Source organism: Eurytemora carolleeae, unplaced genomic scaffold, assembly GCF_000591075.1.
Source record: "Eurytemora carolleeae unplaced genomic scaffold, Eaff_2.0 scaffold1301, whole genome shotgun sequence".
In the NCBI taxonomy this organism is placed as follows: Eukaryota; Metazoa; Arthropoda; class Copepoda; order Calanoida; family Temoridae; genus Eurytemora; species Eurytemora carolleeae.
The window spans coordinates 1,456-18,541 of NW_019397239.1; the positions used below are offsets into that span (position 1 = coordinate 1,456).

Below are 17,086 nucleotides of genomic sequence, written 5' to 3' on the forward strand. Positions count from 1 at the left end.
AAAACTAGCAGAAAAAAAACAGCAAGCTAATTTTTTTATGTTCTATACTTTACAGTGTGATAGCTCTGAGTTTTAGGGGGGGGGTACAGTCCCCCCTCCCCCCTGTGTACGCCCTTGGGAAGAAAGGAAAGTGCCAGAGGAAACTTGATGAAAGAAATGTATCTTTAAAAAAATTTAAGTGAGAATTGAAAGTAAATGAAGAAACCCGAAGATCGGAAAAATATGTAAATGTATATTCACCAGGCAAAGGAACTGAGATTTTACAACAAACTCAAATTTTCTAATCCCTAAATTTGCACCATGATGGTGTAAACCTATTTTATACCAAACTTAGTTTATTCGATCTAACAGAATTCTCAGTTAGAAATATCAAAGGTTTATGACATTAGGTTGCAAAGATAAAAGGGATTAGAAAATCGTAGTTTGTGTTAAGAACTTAGATCCTTTATTTTCGGATTTATGAAAAACAATTTCATGATATTAACAGATTATCAGGAAACCACTGATTTGGAAAATAGATAATAGTTATCTCCATACACAAATAATGTTTAATAAAAACTTATTCACTAATTAAGTTTTTTAAAAATCATTTTAGAAAAAACCTCTAAATTGCGATGATAAAGCTTCGGTAAAGATGGAGCTAAAACGGAAACCCCCCTCATTCAAGGTAGGAAAGCAACTATTTTGTTTTAATGGGACAGTAAGCGTCATTTTATATGCATTCCATGCAAAAATGGCAATACCCGATTCACAAAAAAACGGTTTTCTGAATCTTGATGTATTAAATCTTAATGTAGAAACCGGTTTTCTGAATCTTGATTTACAAATCCTGAGATGAAATTTAAAGAATTTGAGCCGCGAAAACCCGGTTTAAATTAAGCGCCGGCTTAAATCTTGAAACATTTGATACAATTTTAAGTGGAACCAACCATATTTAAACCGCGACTTAAATTTAAACCGCCGCTCAAATTCTTTAAATTCGGCCACTGGTGTCTTAAATCTTAATGTAGAACCCAGTGTAGAAACCGGTTTCTTGAATCTTGATGTAGAAACTAGTGTCTTAAATCTTAATGTAGAAATTGGTTTCTATAATGTTGATGTAGAAACCGATTTCTTGAATCTTGATGTAGAAACCGGTTTTTATTCTTGATGTAGAAACCAGTATCTTTAATCTTGGTGTAGGAGCCGGTTTCTTCAATGTTGATGTAGAAACCGATTTCTTGAATCTTGATGTAGAAACCGGTTTTTAACCTTGATGTAGAAACCAGTATCTTTAATCTTGGTGTAGGAACCGGTTTCTTCAATGTTGATGTAGAAACCGATTTCTTGAATCTTGATGTAGAAACCGGTTTTTAACCTTGATGTAGAAACCAGTATCTTAAATCTTGATGTAGAAACCGGTTTTTAACCTTGATGTAGAAACCAGTATCTTTAATCTTGAAGTAGGAACCGGTTTCTTCAATGTTGATGTAGAAACCGATTTCTACAATCTTGATGTAGAAAGGTTTCTTGAGTCTAGATGTAAAAGACCGGCACCGAATTGAATGAATTTGAAGGGTCACTGAACTACAAACTTCCGGTTAAAATTTGAATCATCGATTCAAATTCTTCCCGACTCTTTATATTTAGAATTTTAACCGGCAGTTATAGGTTTATTCAGTGGCGTAGCTCAAATTCATTAATTTTGGTCCCCGGTTTACGTAAACTTCATAAGTAATATTTGCCATGTTTGTGAGGGTAAGGACGGGTTTTGGGAGAGAAATCTGGCTAAAGAAGGACGAAGAGAGGGGAGATTCGAAGGACGCATGAATGAACGTAGAGAGGGTAGATCAATAGAACGACGGGATGAACGATCGATGGATCGGCGTGATGGTCGATCGATGGATCGACGAGACGCTCGTACAGGTGAGAAAGATTTTCTGTTATTTGGTAAAAACTAATCTTAATTTAATATTTTGTTTTGAGAAGAAAAAAACAGTGGATACTCAAAGTTGGAAAATTGGAACAACAACAACAACAACAACAACAACAACAACAACAACAACAACAACATGAAGAACAACAATTATATTGATAAAATTGATAAAAAACAGCGAGGATACCAAGATGAGAGTAAGCGCCAAGATTATAAAGAATATCAGGTTAGATCATTACCCACAAAGGATTAGACTTCAGAGACGAATGTACGAGTACATACAGAAATAATACTATCTGTTTCCTTAAATTCATGATTCTCTGATTGAAATTAATTTAAATTCATTTAAAAAGCCAATAAAAGACTTAATTTAACCTTGGAATCGTCATGTTTTAAGAGATTTCGGTCGTCTTTACATTCTCATTCTTTGTGGGTAACCCTGTATCATACATAATCATAGTCTTTGACTTTGAAGTTGATATATTAAATAAAACTTTCTTTTTAATCACAAGAATATAAAGTTAAATGCTTAAATTATGCAAGCTTGAAAATATATTTGGCCAATAACATACAATTTCAATATCGTCACTTAATTCTCATGCTTAGTGGGACACCCTGAATATATATATACTCAATTCTCATGCTTAGTGGGACACCCTGTATATATATATACTCAATTCTCATACTTAGTGGGACACCCTGTATATATATATACTCAATTCTCATACTTAGTGGGACACCCTGAATATATATATACTCAATTCTTATACTTAGTGGGACACCCTGAATATATATATACTCAATTCTTATGCTTAGTGGGACACCCTGTATATATATATACACTCAATTCTCATGCTTAGTGGGACACCCTGAATATATATACACTCAATTCTCATGCTTAGTGGGACACCCTGTATATATATATATATATATATATATATATATGTACTCAATTCTTTTGCTTATTGGGACACCCTGTATATATATACTCAATTCACACGTTTATTGGGACACCTTGTATATATCTACTCAATTCCCATGCTTATTGGGACAGCCTGTATACATATCTACTCAATTCCCATGCTTTTTGGGACACCCTGTATATATATATCTACGATCAATTCCCATGCTTATTGGGACACCCTGTATATATATATACGATCAATTCCCATACTTATTGGTACATCCTGCATACTGTATATATCTACTCAATTCCCATGCTTGTTGGTACATCCTGTATAGTTATATATCTACTCAATTCCCATGTTATACCCCCCTATATATAAACCAATCCAGAGGAGTTAAGGACTAAAAATACATGGCACGAGGCGATTAATCAATCAAAATGATGATAATTATTTGAATTAATGATATTGTGATAAATCAAGTCTAATCCGGGAAGTTAGTGTGAAATGAAGCGAGAGATATGGTCCATCGTGTTGCTTTGTCCTTGAACATTTTATTTTAAATCAATTCAATTTCAAATAATTAGTAATAAACATTAGTTCATACTCTTGTCAGAACTAAAAGGATATTATTTGGAAAGAAATGCATCTGTAGCTATAAACATAAAGTAGCAATCTCTGTTTGTTTGTTCGATCATAACTCAGGAACCCCTTAAAGGGACTGTAAAGGAAAAATGAAATGGGGTCAGGCATAAACCTAAGCATTTTACGAGTTGATCGAGACCCATGAGAGTTCTATCTGATGTTCCTGTCTCGAGAAATTGATATAAAACTGTGTCAAATTTATACGAAAATGTATTTATGTAAAATTTTGAATAGAAATAGTAGATATAAACAGATTATATTCAGCAAATAAGCAATAAATCTGAAAATGACGATATCAAAGAGAAGTCTGAAAAACATAGGTTTGCTTCTATTATTTGAATATAATAATTTTTCATATACAAAAGATTTAATGGATAATATTATTTATACGTCTTTATCACGTGACCAGAACTCCCACCAATGGCAGAGTGCAGTATACTGGTCACATGATACTGACAGAGACATATAATAATGATACAGCACTGCCATTGGTGGAAGTTCTGGTCCCATCATATGTACGTACATTATCAAGTATATCTATTAAAAATGAAAAATTATTAAAATTTAAATAATGATAGGAGCAAACTTATGTTTTTCAGGCTTCTCTGTGATATCGTCGTTTTTTATTGTTATTATTTATTATTATTATTTGCTGAATATGATCTGTTTAAACCTACGATTTTTATAAAAAAAATTATATATATAAATGTTCGTATAAATTTGACATAGTTTTATATCAATTTCTCGAGACAGGAACATCAGATAGAACTCTCATGGGTCTTGATCATCTCCTAAAATGCTTAGGTTTCAGCATAAGTTTTCCTTTACACTCCCTTTAACAGAAATGCTTCAAATTTTGATTGAGGACCTCACTAGAACCACGGGATTGAGGACCTCACTAGAACCACGGGATTGAGGACCTCACTAGAACCACGGGATTGAGGACCTCACTAGAACCACGGGAATGTGTTCAGTCAGAATAGAAATAAGGAAGATGTCGATTGTATATCTCGAAAAGAGATAATTGAGCCTTTGTCACAAACTCTGATTTTATAATCCTTATATCTTTGCAACGCAATGTCGTAGATCTTTAATATTTCAAACTATGAATTATGTTAGATGAAACAATCTTAGTTTGAAATATCAAAAACTTAAACTAACAGGTTGCAAAGATAAAAGGATTAGAACATTTGATTTTGTGACAAAGCATCAATTCCTTTGACCATTTTCTTTCCTTGTTTCTGCTGCTGCTTATATGTGTACTCAGATTCATCTTTCCAAAATATTAGAATAAAACAAAACCTAAGTTTTGTTTAATAACACATTAGTTCCCCTCAATAAAAATTAATAGTTCATTTGTTTTAACAATTTGTTAATTTGTCTCAATATATCAATTTTACGTGTGAAATTTATAATTATAATAATAATAATAATAGCGTATATTAGGTTTGCACCAACATGAAATGAAAATATATCTTAAAGGGACTGTAAGCGTATTTCAAGTGACCTTCCATGCTAAAATGGCTATGTCCGATTTACAACGTAACCCTTGAAATGAGGAAGATACCGTTGCTTTTTTGACTCAGAAATTGTTTACTTCTGTGATTTCCTCCATTGTTTCCTATTAGCAAGAAACTTTCGCAAAGAAACCGTTAATGAAGATAGACAGTTTAAAGAAACAAACACATTGATATCAAATTCATACTTGGTCAGAGAAAGCTTTCAATGACACCTTTGTTCATCGGACATTGCCCTCTTGGAATTGAGGATCACTATAAATTACCCTTCAATCCCTTTAAGATGGTAAAATTCACAATTTCCTAATTATTGTATTGGAGTAAACCTTGAATGTAGTTGTGGGAAAATATTCAACTAATTACATCAAGCAGAGCCTAGTGCAGTTTATATATCTCATAGATGACACTGAGTCTAGAGAATTAGTTCTCAAGCAATTATATAAATTTATCATTAAATTCAAGGACGAATTATATACTCGTCTTCAAGTTAATCAATTTACTGTCTGTTTAGAAATAGAATTTCTAAACTTTTTTGAAAATTAATTTTGAAATTGCTATTCAAAACAAACGAATTTTTAAAAGTTTTTTGACTAATTTTCCCTTTATAGTAAAAAACATAATCATTTAATTTTCATCGGTTTAATTTATAGAAATAATTTAATGCTTTGTCTGACCAAGTATGGATTGGATATAAATGATTTTAATTTGAAAAACTGATTATTTTAAAGTGTGGTTTCTCTACAAAATTGACTTACGCATTTCTACTGCAGAAATTATATAGGAATTATCAGTATAAAACTCTTTCAAACCTAGAAAATATCTTTCCATTATTGATGAGATAAAGGTTTGAAGATAGAAAATCTGAGTTTGTTGCAAAGACTCAATTCCTTTCTCTCTCCTATCCTTTGATTCGGATGTTTGGTTCTATGCAAATGAATATCATCTTGGTAAGTTTAATTGCTTTGAACAAACTGAATTATATTTAAGGTTGAATGCATTATAAAGATATTGTCCATGGAAGCAACCAACACAGTCTAAAATATGGATTATATATATTTATATATGATTTATACTTCTTTTAAATAAAAGTATTTAAAATGCACTTTTACTATTTTTAATGTTTATCTATTACTAGCTTGAGAACAACTTTGCCTGGTAGATAAACTTACGCTACAAAAGTTCACCCACTTGACTTGGAAAGGAATTAGGTTGTCACAAACTCTGATTTTCTTCTTCTTCTTATCAACTTATTAGAAATATGTAAAAAGATTAACAATATATCAAAAAATTTTATCATACTGAACGATATTATTCAAAATATATGATATTATAAATCATCTAAACCCAATGTCGTAGATCTTTAATATTTCAAACTTTGAATTCTTTTAGATCAAATAATCAAAGTTTAAAATATCAAACAATCATATTGCAAATATAAAGGGATTAGAAAATGTTTTAATTAGGTGCAATAACTCAAGTCCTTTTAAACCAAGGTAAGAACATTCACACGCAAGAAGCATTGCAATTGCAACCCTTGTTAGTAAGGTTTCACTAAATAATTTTTAATTCTTCAAACTTTTCTTAAAGATGTGCCTTAAAAACACATACACACGTGATTATAATATTGGTTGATTACAAAATGAACAAATTTAAACATATTATTTTTTAATTTAGGGAAAATAACAGAAGCCTAATATGAACTTCTGACAATTATCTATAAAAACAAGGTTTTTATTTTAAACAAATGAAAATCTTTATTTTAAGTTTTCTAAAAATATGGCTTTAGGAATTTAACTAGAATCCGGCCCTTGATGTAAATAATTGTGGAAAAGAGATGTTTTCTTTTCTCTTCTATGAAGGAACCCACGAGTAAAGTGTCGTGTCCGATAATTATCCTTGACAGATCCAGTGGCTTTGTTAAATTATAAAAATCGACCTCATAAGCTCCAACCCTCACCCTACAAGGTCCAATCTTTATCTGCGTCGTTTGCAACAAATTTTTGGAACCATTCACCACATTTTGACGGACATTTAAAGACAAGAAATGGCACTTAAAAAATGTATTGTACAGGGTTTCCCAGAAAGGATGAGACTTCAGAGGCGACTGTACGGAATCTTACAAGGCTTTTTTCTTAAACTGATGGTTCATGTAGCTTTAAACTATTTGCATTTTTTGTTAAATCATTTCTCACATCTTTTAAAAGTACAAAGACAAAAATTAACCTTCAGATTTTCAGTATGAAGCAGTTTTAGGTCGTCATTGAAGCTAGTCTTATCCTTTGTGGGTAACCCTGTATGTCACTGTTAAGGAGCCGTACTAGAACACCGAGAGAAATGTAACTTAATATAAAATGTTACATTCCCCATCTGGAGAATATAGGAGACTTTTATCCTTTAAAGCAAATGAGTTTTTGACACAAATTAAAAATTCTAATCCCCAAATCTTTCAAATCTGAAGGTTTAAATGTTTAATATTTCAAACTTAGAATATTTGATCTAACAGAATTCATAGTTTGAAATATCAAAAGTTTTCGACATTGGGTTAAAGAGATATTGGGATTAAAAAATCAGAGTGTGCGGCAAAAACTCAATTCCTTTGCCGTTGGAGGGCGTTTTTGTTTTAAATATTTCAAATACAGCGCCGGTGTCGTGGATCAGTTCATCCCTTTTTAAAACCAATTTAACCCAATGTTAGACATCAAAAGCAATGTTATGAAACTAGCTGATGATTATCAATGTATTTAAACTGAAAAGCACATTAAAATGTTTAAATATCTCGAATAAATATCCAATGTCTGCAGCTTCTCCTGTTACAGCTCCGGGACGACATTAGAGAAGGATTAAAGTTGTTAGTTCACAACTTATATATACATTGAATTATTTAATCTCTAATATAATATCTGAACGATTTTATGTCTTCGACAAATAAATCATAATAATAGATGTTTTACATGTCGCACCTGAAGAGAATTGTAAGAAATAATTTCAATTATTGTAGATTCTTTATTAAGTTAAAATTGAATATTTTTACTTGTTCATTAAAAGAATATCACATTTTTACGTCAAAAATCAAAACGACCTACCTTTGCTTAGGAAACAGTGATTATAAACCAATCCTAAATTATTTCCCTGTTTTAACAACTACAACGAGATAAAAGTGTAAAATAATTGAATTATGTTGGATGAACGACTTTGATCATTCAAAGAAAAAACAATCATGATTTAAAAACGAAAGAAAAAAATCCAAACCTGTACAATTTAGAATTGTTTAAAAGAATTAAAAAATATCTTTTTTTATGAACAAAAGAGTTTTCCAAAAGATATAAAAACTGTTTTTTTTGTGTAATTGAGAATAAAATAGCTATCTATGCTGAAAGTTTTAAAAATTGATTTTTTTCAACAGTTCCTTTACTACAGAAGTGATTTCTGATGTAGAAAAATTTAAGAATTTTTAGAATTATAGCCAAAGGTAACAAGGATATCTTCCACATATTTGATAAAATGAAGGATTGAAGGGTACCGTTTTAAATTGTTAATATTTTTAAATGTACGGACACTTGAAATGACAATGACAAGCCCTTTTTCCTCCACATTTTTGAGCAGATAAAGGTGTGAAGGGTCCTTTAAAAGTGCGGACATGATAAAGGATTGAAATTACGCCTACAGTCCCATTATCTAATTTAACTAGGCATTGAGTGGATATGGACCTTTAATTGCCGCCACATTCAAGGCGCGCAACTAGACATTCAGCAAAGGGAATCCAAAGGGAAAATATTTCGCACGTAGCGAAAATTTTTTTTTTGCCACCCACTAAACATTTCTAGGGGGGGGGGGCAAGAAAGTTGTGTATTATACTCAACCATGAAAAAAACTACCTTACCAATTTTGGGGGAAAATTTTTATATTTGGGGGCACTCATTCGTTTGGGGCAAATTTGTAAGGGAAAAATCTTAAACTATATTTCAGGGGTAATTTTTTATTTTTTTGGGGCAATTTTTTCGGGGGGAAATCTTAAATCTTTGTGTTTGGGGCAAATTTAGATTTGGGGGCTTTTTTCAGTTTGGTCAATTTTGTGTATGGGAAGGGAAATCCTAAATCTTATGTTTGGGGTCAAATTTTTTATTTATGGGCATTTTTACAATATATAAAGGGGCATTTTTAAATAAGGGTTATTTTTTTGTGCGGGCAAAACTTCTTGAATTTTTTAGCAGTATCTAAAAAAATAAGGGGTATTTTTTTTCAGGCAGGATTGTAAATTTTAAAGTTGGTTGTATTTATAAAACATTTGGGGATAAAAAAAAATTTAATTTTAATGCAAATATAATTGGAGGCATTCTAAAAAACTAAGGTTACAAATGTTGAAAAAAGGGGAAAATTAAAGTCTGGTGGGGCAATTTGAGTGTAATTTAAAAAATTAAAATTTGGGGGCAGGGATATTTGTATTCATAAAACCCACGGATGGGATATTTGTATTCATAAAATCCACGGCTGGGATATTTGTATTCATAAAACCCACGGCTGGGATATTTGTATTCATAAAACCCATGGCTGGGATATTTGTATTCATAAAACCCATGACAGGAATAACTTAAACTAAAGATTGGCGCTATTTCACACAAATGTTTTGACTGCAGTGAAAATGGTATTGTTTGTATTCAGGTTGATAAGAGAAGGTGGGGTTGGGCTGGTCAAGATACAGGCCACAAACCTATAAGTACACAATCTGCAGGACGGATACATCAGGTTGGATATCATTATCAGGACGGATATACTGGGTTAGATACCATTATGATGACGGATACATTAGCTTGGATATTATATAAGGACGGATACAACAGGTTGGATATCATTATCAGGACGGATACAGCAGGTTGGATATCACTATCAGGACGTATATACCAAGTTAGATATCATTATGAGGACGGATATAACAGGTTGGATATTATTATAAGGACGGATACAACAGGTTGGATATCATTATCAGGACAGATAAAACAGGTTGGATATCATTATCAGGACGGATACAACAGGTTGGATATCATTATCAGGACGGATAAAACAGGTTGGATATCATTATCAGGACGGATACAACAGGTTGGATATCAATACCAGGACGGAAATAATAGATTTGATATACCAGGACGAATGAAGAATACTAATTTGACAATGATAGAAACAAGTGTAAAGCTATTCTTTATTACAGTAACAGGAGGAATACAAGATGATAAAATAAAAGAACAGATTGATAGAGTAAAGCATGACCGAACAGGACGGATGATAGAATGACCCCATTTAAACAGGACGGATTGATATGGCAGTGCAGAACGGTTACAAAAAATAGGACGAACACAGTAGAACAGGACGGATTGACAGAATGGTCGTATTTTAAAAGGACGGATTGAGAATATGAGAAACTATTATCAAGATCATATTCCAATACTTAGGACGGAGACTACATTGAGATGTCAAGCCTAGAGACTCTAGGTACCTCCGGAGATAGCAGTGGAGAGAGCCAGGAAAAATTCAATCCTCTGTAATAATAATACTAATTAAGAATTTTTGACCAAGTTTTATTTGTTTAATCATTTGGACATATTATTTGTTTAACCATTAGGACTCTGACATTCAACAAGATCTGGGTTCTAATACGTAAACAAATATAAGCATTATTGATATAAGCAAAGTTCAAAAAAGTTTTTCCTTTTAAATGAAATCATGATTTTTGATTAATTTTGATGCTTAGCATTACCAGCCTTCTATTCATTCTAACTATTCATCTAAACATTATATCAGGTATAGTATCTCAACCTTTTAACCTTTGGAAATTAGAGAATCTATCTTTTTTTTCAATTTTACAACTATGTCATATTTAAAGGATTCATTTGAAATATTAATAAGGGCGTACGCGTAAACAGGATTTAACTCTTAGTTCACCCCAACCCCTCATTCAAATATGCATTGCAAGGATTCATTAATCAAAATCAAAGTTTTAAATTCAAGAAAATTCCTGTTTTCAAATTTAAAATTTAAGAAAACCAGGGTTTTAATACATAAAAATCGGAATTTAAATACATGGAAATTCGTGTTTCAAAATTAAGATTTCACATACAAACAAATCAGGGTTTAAATTTTTCAAATTTAAGAAATACATGGATTAAATTTATGCAAAGTTTTGAACAAAAATAGTTAAGTAATCATTTTATGTGTCCTGAGACTGAATTTAATGAATCAAGAAGTAGTTGAACTACGTAGACTAAATTACCACTTTTCATCAACTTTAACTGGCAAATGCAATAGAAGCGGTTTAACTACGTCAATCTGGTCAGCGTTTATATCAATGCAATGAAGACGACTTTTCTATCTTAGCTTTGATTTCTAACCACCTTTTTTCAAATTACAAGTTTGCTAGTAAACAAATAGAAGCTTTTAATTGAAATCGAAAGTAGTCTTTCTTTTATTGATATATACGACGATGACGACTGAAGTTTAACTGCTTCTCGCTTTTTATTAAATTTGGTTCTTAAAAGCTTAAATTCGGGGGTTTAACTCTCAAATATTTTAATCTTATTTTTCCCTTGTTTTCCTAGAAAGCTCCAGAACACAACAGCTAATTATACAAGATCAAGATCAATTTCAAGGTACAGGAAATCTGGCTTTATATCATCTATTTTTATGGAAATAAGAAAATTTAAGTCTTCATGAAGAGAACGCATTTTCTATTGTTCTCCGAAAACGTCAAAAATAAACTGATTTGAAGGCAATATTGCACCTTTAACTCTTGAAAATTCATGACAAAATTGCTAGATATTTTAAATTGTGGAAATTTTAAATAAAAATATTTAGTTCCATTTTAAGGCCTGCAATCTAGCTTAGACATGTTTTCTCCATTCCAATTCTGACTGAATTCCTAGGTATAGCAATAATTCCTAGGTATAGCAATAATTGCTGACATTCCATAGATCAATATATGGATATTTTTAAGGGACATAATAATAACTCCAATTCCATTTAAAGATTTACATTTTCGATTCACAACGGTACCCTTTATACCTTTATCTGAGTAACAATGAGGAAAATATATCTTATTTTAGATCTCGGTCTATGGGTCCAGTATCCAACTTTAACTCTCAGGGATCCCAGTATCCATCCCGGCCCCAATCTCAGTTTCCGTCCCGTTCCATCTCTCTATATCCGTCCCGTTCCATCTCTCAGTATCCGTCCCGAACCCAATCCTTCTCCTCCCTGGCAGATCCGTATGTAGGAGGAACCTCTCTTAATCTTAAACCTCTCCGTAGCCTCTCTTCTCAGGTCAGAATTAGGGTTTGCAATCTTTTCCGGATTAATTTGGCAACGGAAATGTCTCATGGAACCTTACCGGAAGCTGTTAAGAATACTAAACAATTAAATACGTGAAATTTTAGGGCGGAACCTTTCTTAGGGGAAACCCTCTATTTACATAAAATATTCGTTCCGTGTATTTTTCTTCAACTTCTAGGATGTTCAGTAAATTTTTAGTAATTTGGTTAAAAGAAAGGTTCTGCTCATAATCTCTACAAGTTTTTTTTCTCATAAATTTAACATTCTTAATAGCTTTAGGAAAGGCGATTTACGGAACCAATTTTATTTTTGATTTTATTTTGGAAAACAGAGATCTTTAATATTTCCATTCTCCAAAGCTGATAATAACTCTCATCTGGTTATCACTATGTCTTTGCAACCAAATGTCATAAACCTTAGATATTTCAATCTATGAATTATGTTAGATTGGATAATCTAAGTTTGAATTTTCAAAGGTTTACATTTTAAGATTACTAAGATATAGCGATTAGAACATTTGAGTTTGTGGCAAAGACTTAATTCCTTGAAACGATTTTGATTTCTTAAACTCGAATTGTTATTTAATACATTATTTATTAAAAGATTAAAGTTATGTTTGTATTACTAGATGTTGTATTTTGACAAAACCACAGATTCTATATCGGAGAAGGATCATGGTAGACCAACCCGCAGCTACAAATCTAGCCCGGGCCGGTCAACTCTGCTTGACCTAAAAAATGTTCGAATTAACGACAGCGAAATTCAACAGGTGCAAAACAAACTACATTTCGTTCCAATAAAACTTCATAATTACCATCAATAAAACGATAATTTTCAAGGGAAAAAAATCTTTAGGAGGGGGGGGGACTTTCATGAATCACAGTCCTCGCCCTATCCTACTGATTCAGTGTAAACGTCTCAGAATCTCGTTCTATATTTAGTACTTTCTGACTCAAGTCTTTATTTATGGGGGATAAACTTTTTTTTAACAAGATAAATTCTCTTATTCACCAAGTCCTACTTGTGCTCGGTCAAATTTTGAGTGACTCCGCACTGAAAAGGGGGCACGGTACCCGATTGAACCTTTATTTGATAAATATGTGGAAGATATTAACGTTTTTAGACAATATATGTCTAATTCTGACAATTTACTTCAGTGTTTCTGTACAAGAAATCCGCCATTCACTAATGTTGGGAAACCACAAGTTTAAAACATGGATTTAATATATTTCATAAGTCTTGATTTTATAAAGCTTTTTAGGGTAAAACGTTGTAAATAGGACATACCACATACATATACGGAGATTGGAGTCAATTGAAAACACACCTACAGTCCCTAAAAACTTGAAGTTGAATCTGTGCAGGATGATGCCCTGGTTATAGTAGAACTATCCCGCAAAGCTCTAGTACGGGGTGGAGTAGATGGTCTCCAGGGTTCAGCTCTATATGGCAGGGTTGCTGGTTGGATTAAGGTAATCAGAGGCCAAATTTAATTAATGTTTACTAGGGTGCTGACCTAATTACCACCGGTTCAAATCTAGAATTGACGATTCAAATTCGCATGAACTAGTGATTATANCGACCTCTCAAATTTCCCAAAAATCAAAACTTTTCTGTTGTTTCGGGATCAAGCCTTGTTTTCCATATCACATTAGATATCGAGATCAAGCATTTATCCTCAAATTAAAAGTGATCACATTGGATATCGAGATTAAACGTTCAAGATTACCGATAATCCAACCGATAGTTCCGACCTTGAAGTAAAAGGGAAACAGTGGTTGTTTACATTTTACAATTGTACTGCAAACTGAACGAGATGGTAAACTTTGTGAGACATAACTGGTACAGATGCATAGTGACCTCGTAGCTCCTCTAGTTTATTCGGTTACAACCGTTACATATTAGAATCTTAGAACTTTTTATTCGGTTACAACCGTTACATATTAGAATCTTAGAACTTTTTTGTCTTCTCAAAGCTCTCCAATACGAGAAGTTTTAATTGAAACCATATTTGATTTCAATCTTACTATACACTTTTACTTTAGTTCGGCATAGTTGACTTATTGAAGGGAGAGAAGGCCGGGGGCGGGGGGGGGGGTAAAATATAAGCTGAACTAGATATTTATTGGGACAGTCTGTGGCAAGTATTTTATATTTGTCGGTAGTTCATCTGCCTAATTACGCCTTACTAAGCTAGCCCAAATGATTTTTAAAAGTGTTATGATGGGAAATATACAGGGTGACTGTGAAAAAAGTACATTTTTGAATAAAACGCCTAATTTTTAAGGTTAAAACTGCATTTTAGAGAAAAATAATGTTTTATCGACGACGCCCCTCCCCCCTTTTATAGGCATTATACCCACTAAGAGCACTTTTCAACACAATACAACGATGTTTAGTTGGGTAAAAGGCCTGAACAAAAATGAATTATACAAGATGATGATGTTGCGTACAGTGAGTTCCACTGAATTATGCAAATGTCGAATTAAAATTTAAAATGGTTTTTGTGATCATTCAGGTTAAATTTAGATAAGTGCTTTTTTACAAAAATGTGTCAACTAATAATGTACTTCTGTTTACGGTCTTTTTAGTTGAAATTGTTTTGGTTTAGAGAAGCTGAATTTTTACTCCACCACAGAATTATGCAAGTATAATCTTTTTTCATTGAGATGGGAAAGAAAAACTATCGTTCCACTGGTGATAACATATGAGTTCATCTGGGTCAGGGAAAAGATACTTTGTGGATTAAACAAATTTTTATTGCTGGGCCACCGTACAATTCAAGAATATTTAAATGTAGGTATTGAGGAACAGAAAAGGGGGGGTTAAAAGTGCGATTATGTAGCTTTGTAAAACAGTCCCCTTAATGAGCCCCCTACAGGGCAATAATCATCAACGACGTATTGAGAACATGAAAACTGATTTAAATAAAATAATTTTTACCAACGAGGTTAGGGCAACCCTGGAGAGTCCGGACAGCAGCTGGGTAATAAATGAACAAGATGCCAAGACAAGAAATAGGCCCCAGGAGGGAAGGGGAGGGGTTAAATTTTAGCATTGATCATCAAAGACAATCTGGTTGAGCCATCAATAATACCAGAAGGATATAAAATTAACCATGAGGCCAGTTTTGACCTCTTAGAGGCTAGTTTCTCTCCCTGGTTTGATCAACAGATCCAGCAAAACAGAAGTCTCATTTTTTGACAGGATATAGCCCTAAGTCATGTATCAAAGTGTAATAAAGTTGTAGAGGTTGTAGGGAGGCCAGGTTATGACCTGGCCTCAAAATCTGGGTGACCTCAACTCCATAGAAATCCTTATGGCGATCTTGAATCACGAAATTTACAGGAATGAAAGACATTTTGGGTTAAGGAAACCCTTTAAGAGGCCATAAAAAGACTATATTTGCAGAAGACTTCATTTAACCTTGTAATCGCCATATTTGAAGAGTTTCCGGTCGTCTTTACTGTCTCGTCCTTTGAAAGTAACCATGTACATTTTATTTTAATTCTTAAGCTATTGTCTCTCTATCGAGTGTCTTTCAAAAACAATAAAAAAATTGGAGGTTTCATGATTTCTTTTATTCCTAGGATAATGTTGAAGAAGAGCTAGGAGAGTCATCTTGGCAGTGTATTGTGGGAGCTAAGGAATATAGTTTTATTTTTATCACATCATGTACTGTTATCCTAGATTAAAAATTGACAATAATTGAACAAATTTTGACATCTGAAAAAAGTTTAACAATTCCACTTTTTCCAAAAACACGAAAAAAGAAAAACCATAAAACTGATTTTCTTCCTCATTTTTAATTATTAGAAAAATTAATATTATGAAACGCCGCGAGAATCTGTTAATTAACAGCTTCTCTTTGTTTTTTTAACACTTGAAATTTGCAAAAAGCTTGATAGAGATCAAACTTGAATAGAACATTCGTCTTCGTTGTACTGATATAATTGCCGATCACTGTATAAAAAATACAAGTTACAATTTCATAATTTAAAGGAATACAGACGATACTTATTCCACTGATACCATTGTAGCATACGCTGTATTCCTAACAAAATTACACTTTAAACAATCCTTATTTCGGTTTTCCCTTCTAAGATAATTAAAAACTATTTGATTTAGAGTGTGTTTGGATGCTGTCTCTCCCCTCTACCTAACTGCTATTTCAACTTCGATATAGGCGACATCACAATTCTTATCTTCAGAGGATGATTGCCTTTGGCAACTCTAAACTGTTAACTTTTCGGGGGTTTATGGTGGGAATAAAGAATTTGTGGAAAAGGAAGTAGGCTCAAGGTTTGATTTAGAATAATCTAATTATGCAGTTAAGTTAATTTTCAAACTAATGCTATAACTATTTCTTACGTAACACCAATCAAAATAACGTTGCTTAGATGTCGTCTTGATATTCCACTATTTTACATGACCCACTATATTTTTTACAAAATTCCTATTTCGTACACTTAGATCAGCTTTAAAAACTTAAGGCATTAACGTAAACACATTTTCATCTCGTTGTGNAACCCGAAACCCTTTGTTAACATTAAAAATTCCCGATCAAAATATATAATCCTTAAGAAAATACTATGTAATCATAGCAGAAGTAATTTATCTACATTATTGTTAATTAATTCCTACAATATGCAAGAATTTGCTTTTCATGTCTGCAATATTATTTTGATGTGTAAATATTTATATCTAAATCTATTGGAATAAATCATTATTCAATACATATTCAATATATATATTTGATTAAGTTAATAATGTTTTATTTGTCATAC

General features: G+C 32.4%; 1 protein-coding gene across 2 annotated transcripts; it reads left to right on the forward strand.

Moving 5' to 3' along the window:
* Positions 1-564: 564 nt before the first annotated feature.
* On the forward strand, positions 565-16,825 carry LOC111712972 (uncharacterized protein DDB_G0287625). 2 transcript variants are annotated; one of them, XM_023487738.1, is made up of 12 exons: positions 565-667; positions 1,737-1,905; positions 1,966-2,141; positions 9,642-9,725; positions 10,427-10,498; positions 10,726-10,775; positions 11,570-11,620; positions 12,074-12,290; positions 12,928-13,068; positions 13,664-13,771; positions 15,890-15,946; positions 16,428-16,825. In XM_023487738.1, the coding sequence occupies exons 1-12, from the start codon at positions 635-637 to the stop codon at positions 16,515-16,517; spliced, it is 1,248 nt and encodes a 415-aa protein (XP_023343506.1). In that variant the 5' UTR covers positions 565-634; the 3' UTR covers positions 16,518-16,825. The 2 variants fall into 2 exon arrangements, with proteins under 2 accessions (XP_023343506.1, XP_023343507.1); XM_023487739.1 differs by having other exon boundaries at positions 1,969-2,141.
* Positions 16,826-17,086: the final 261 nt, after the last annotated feature.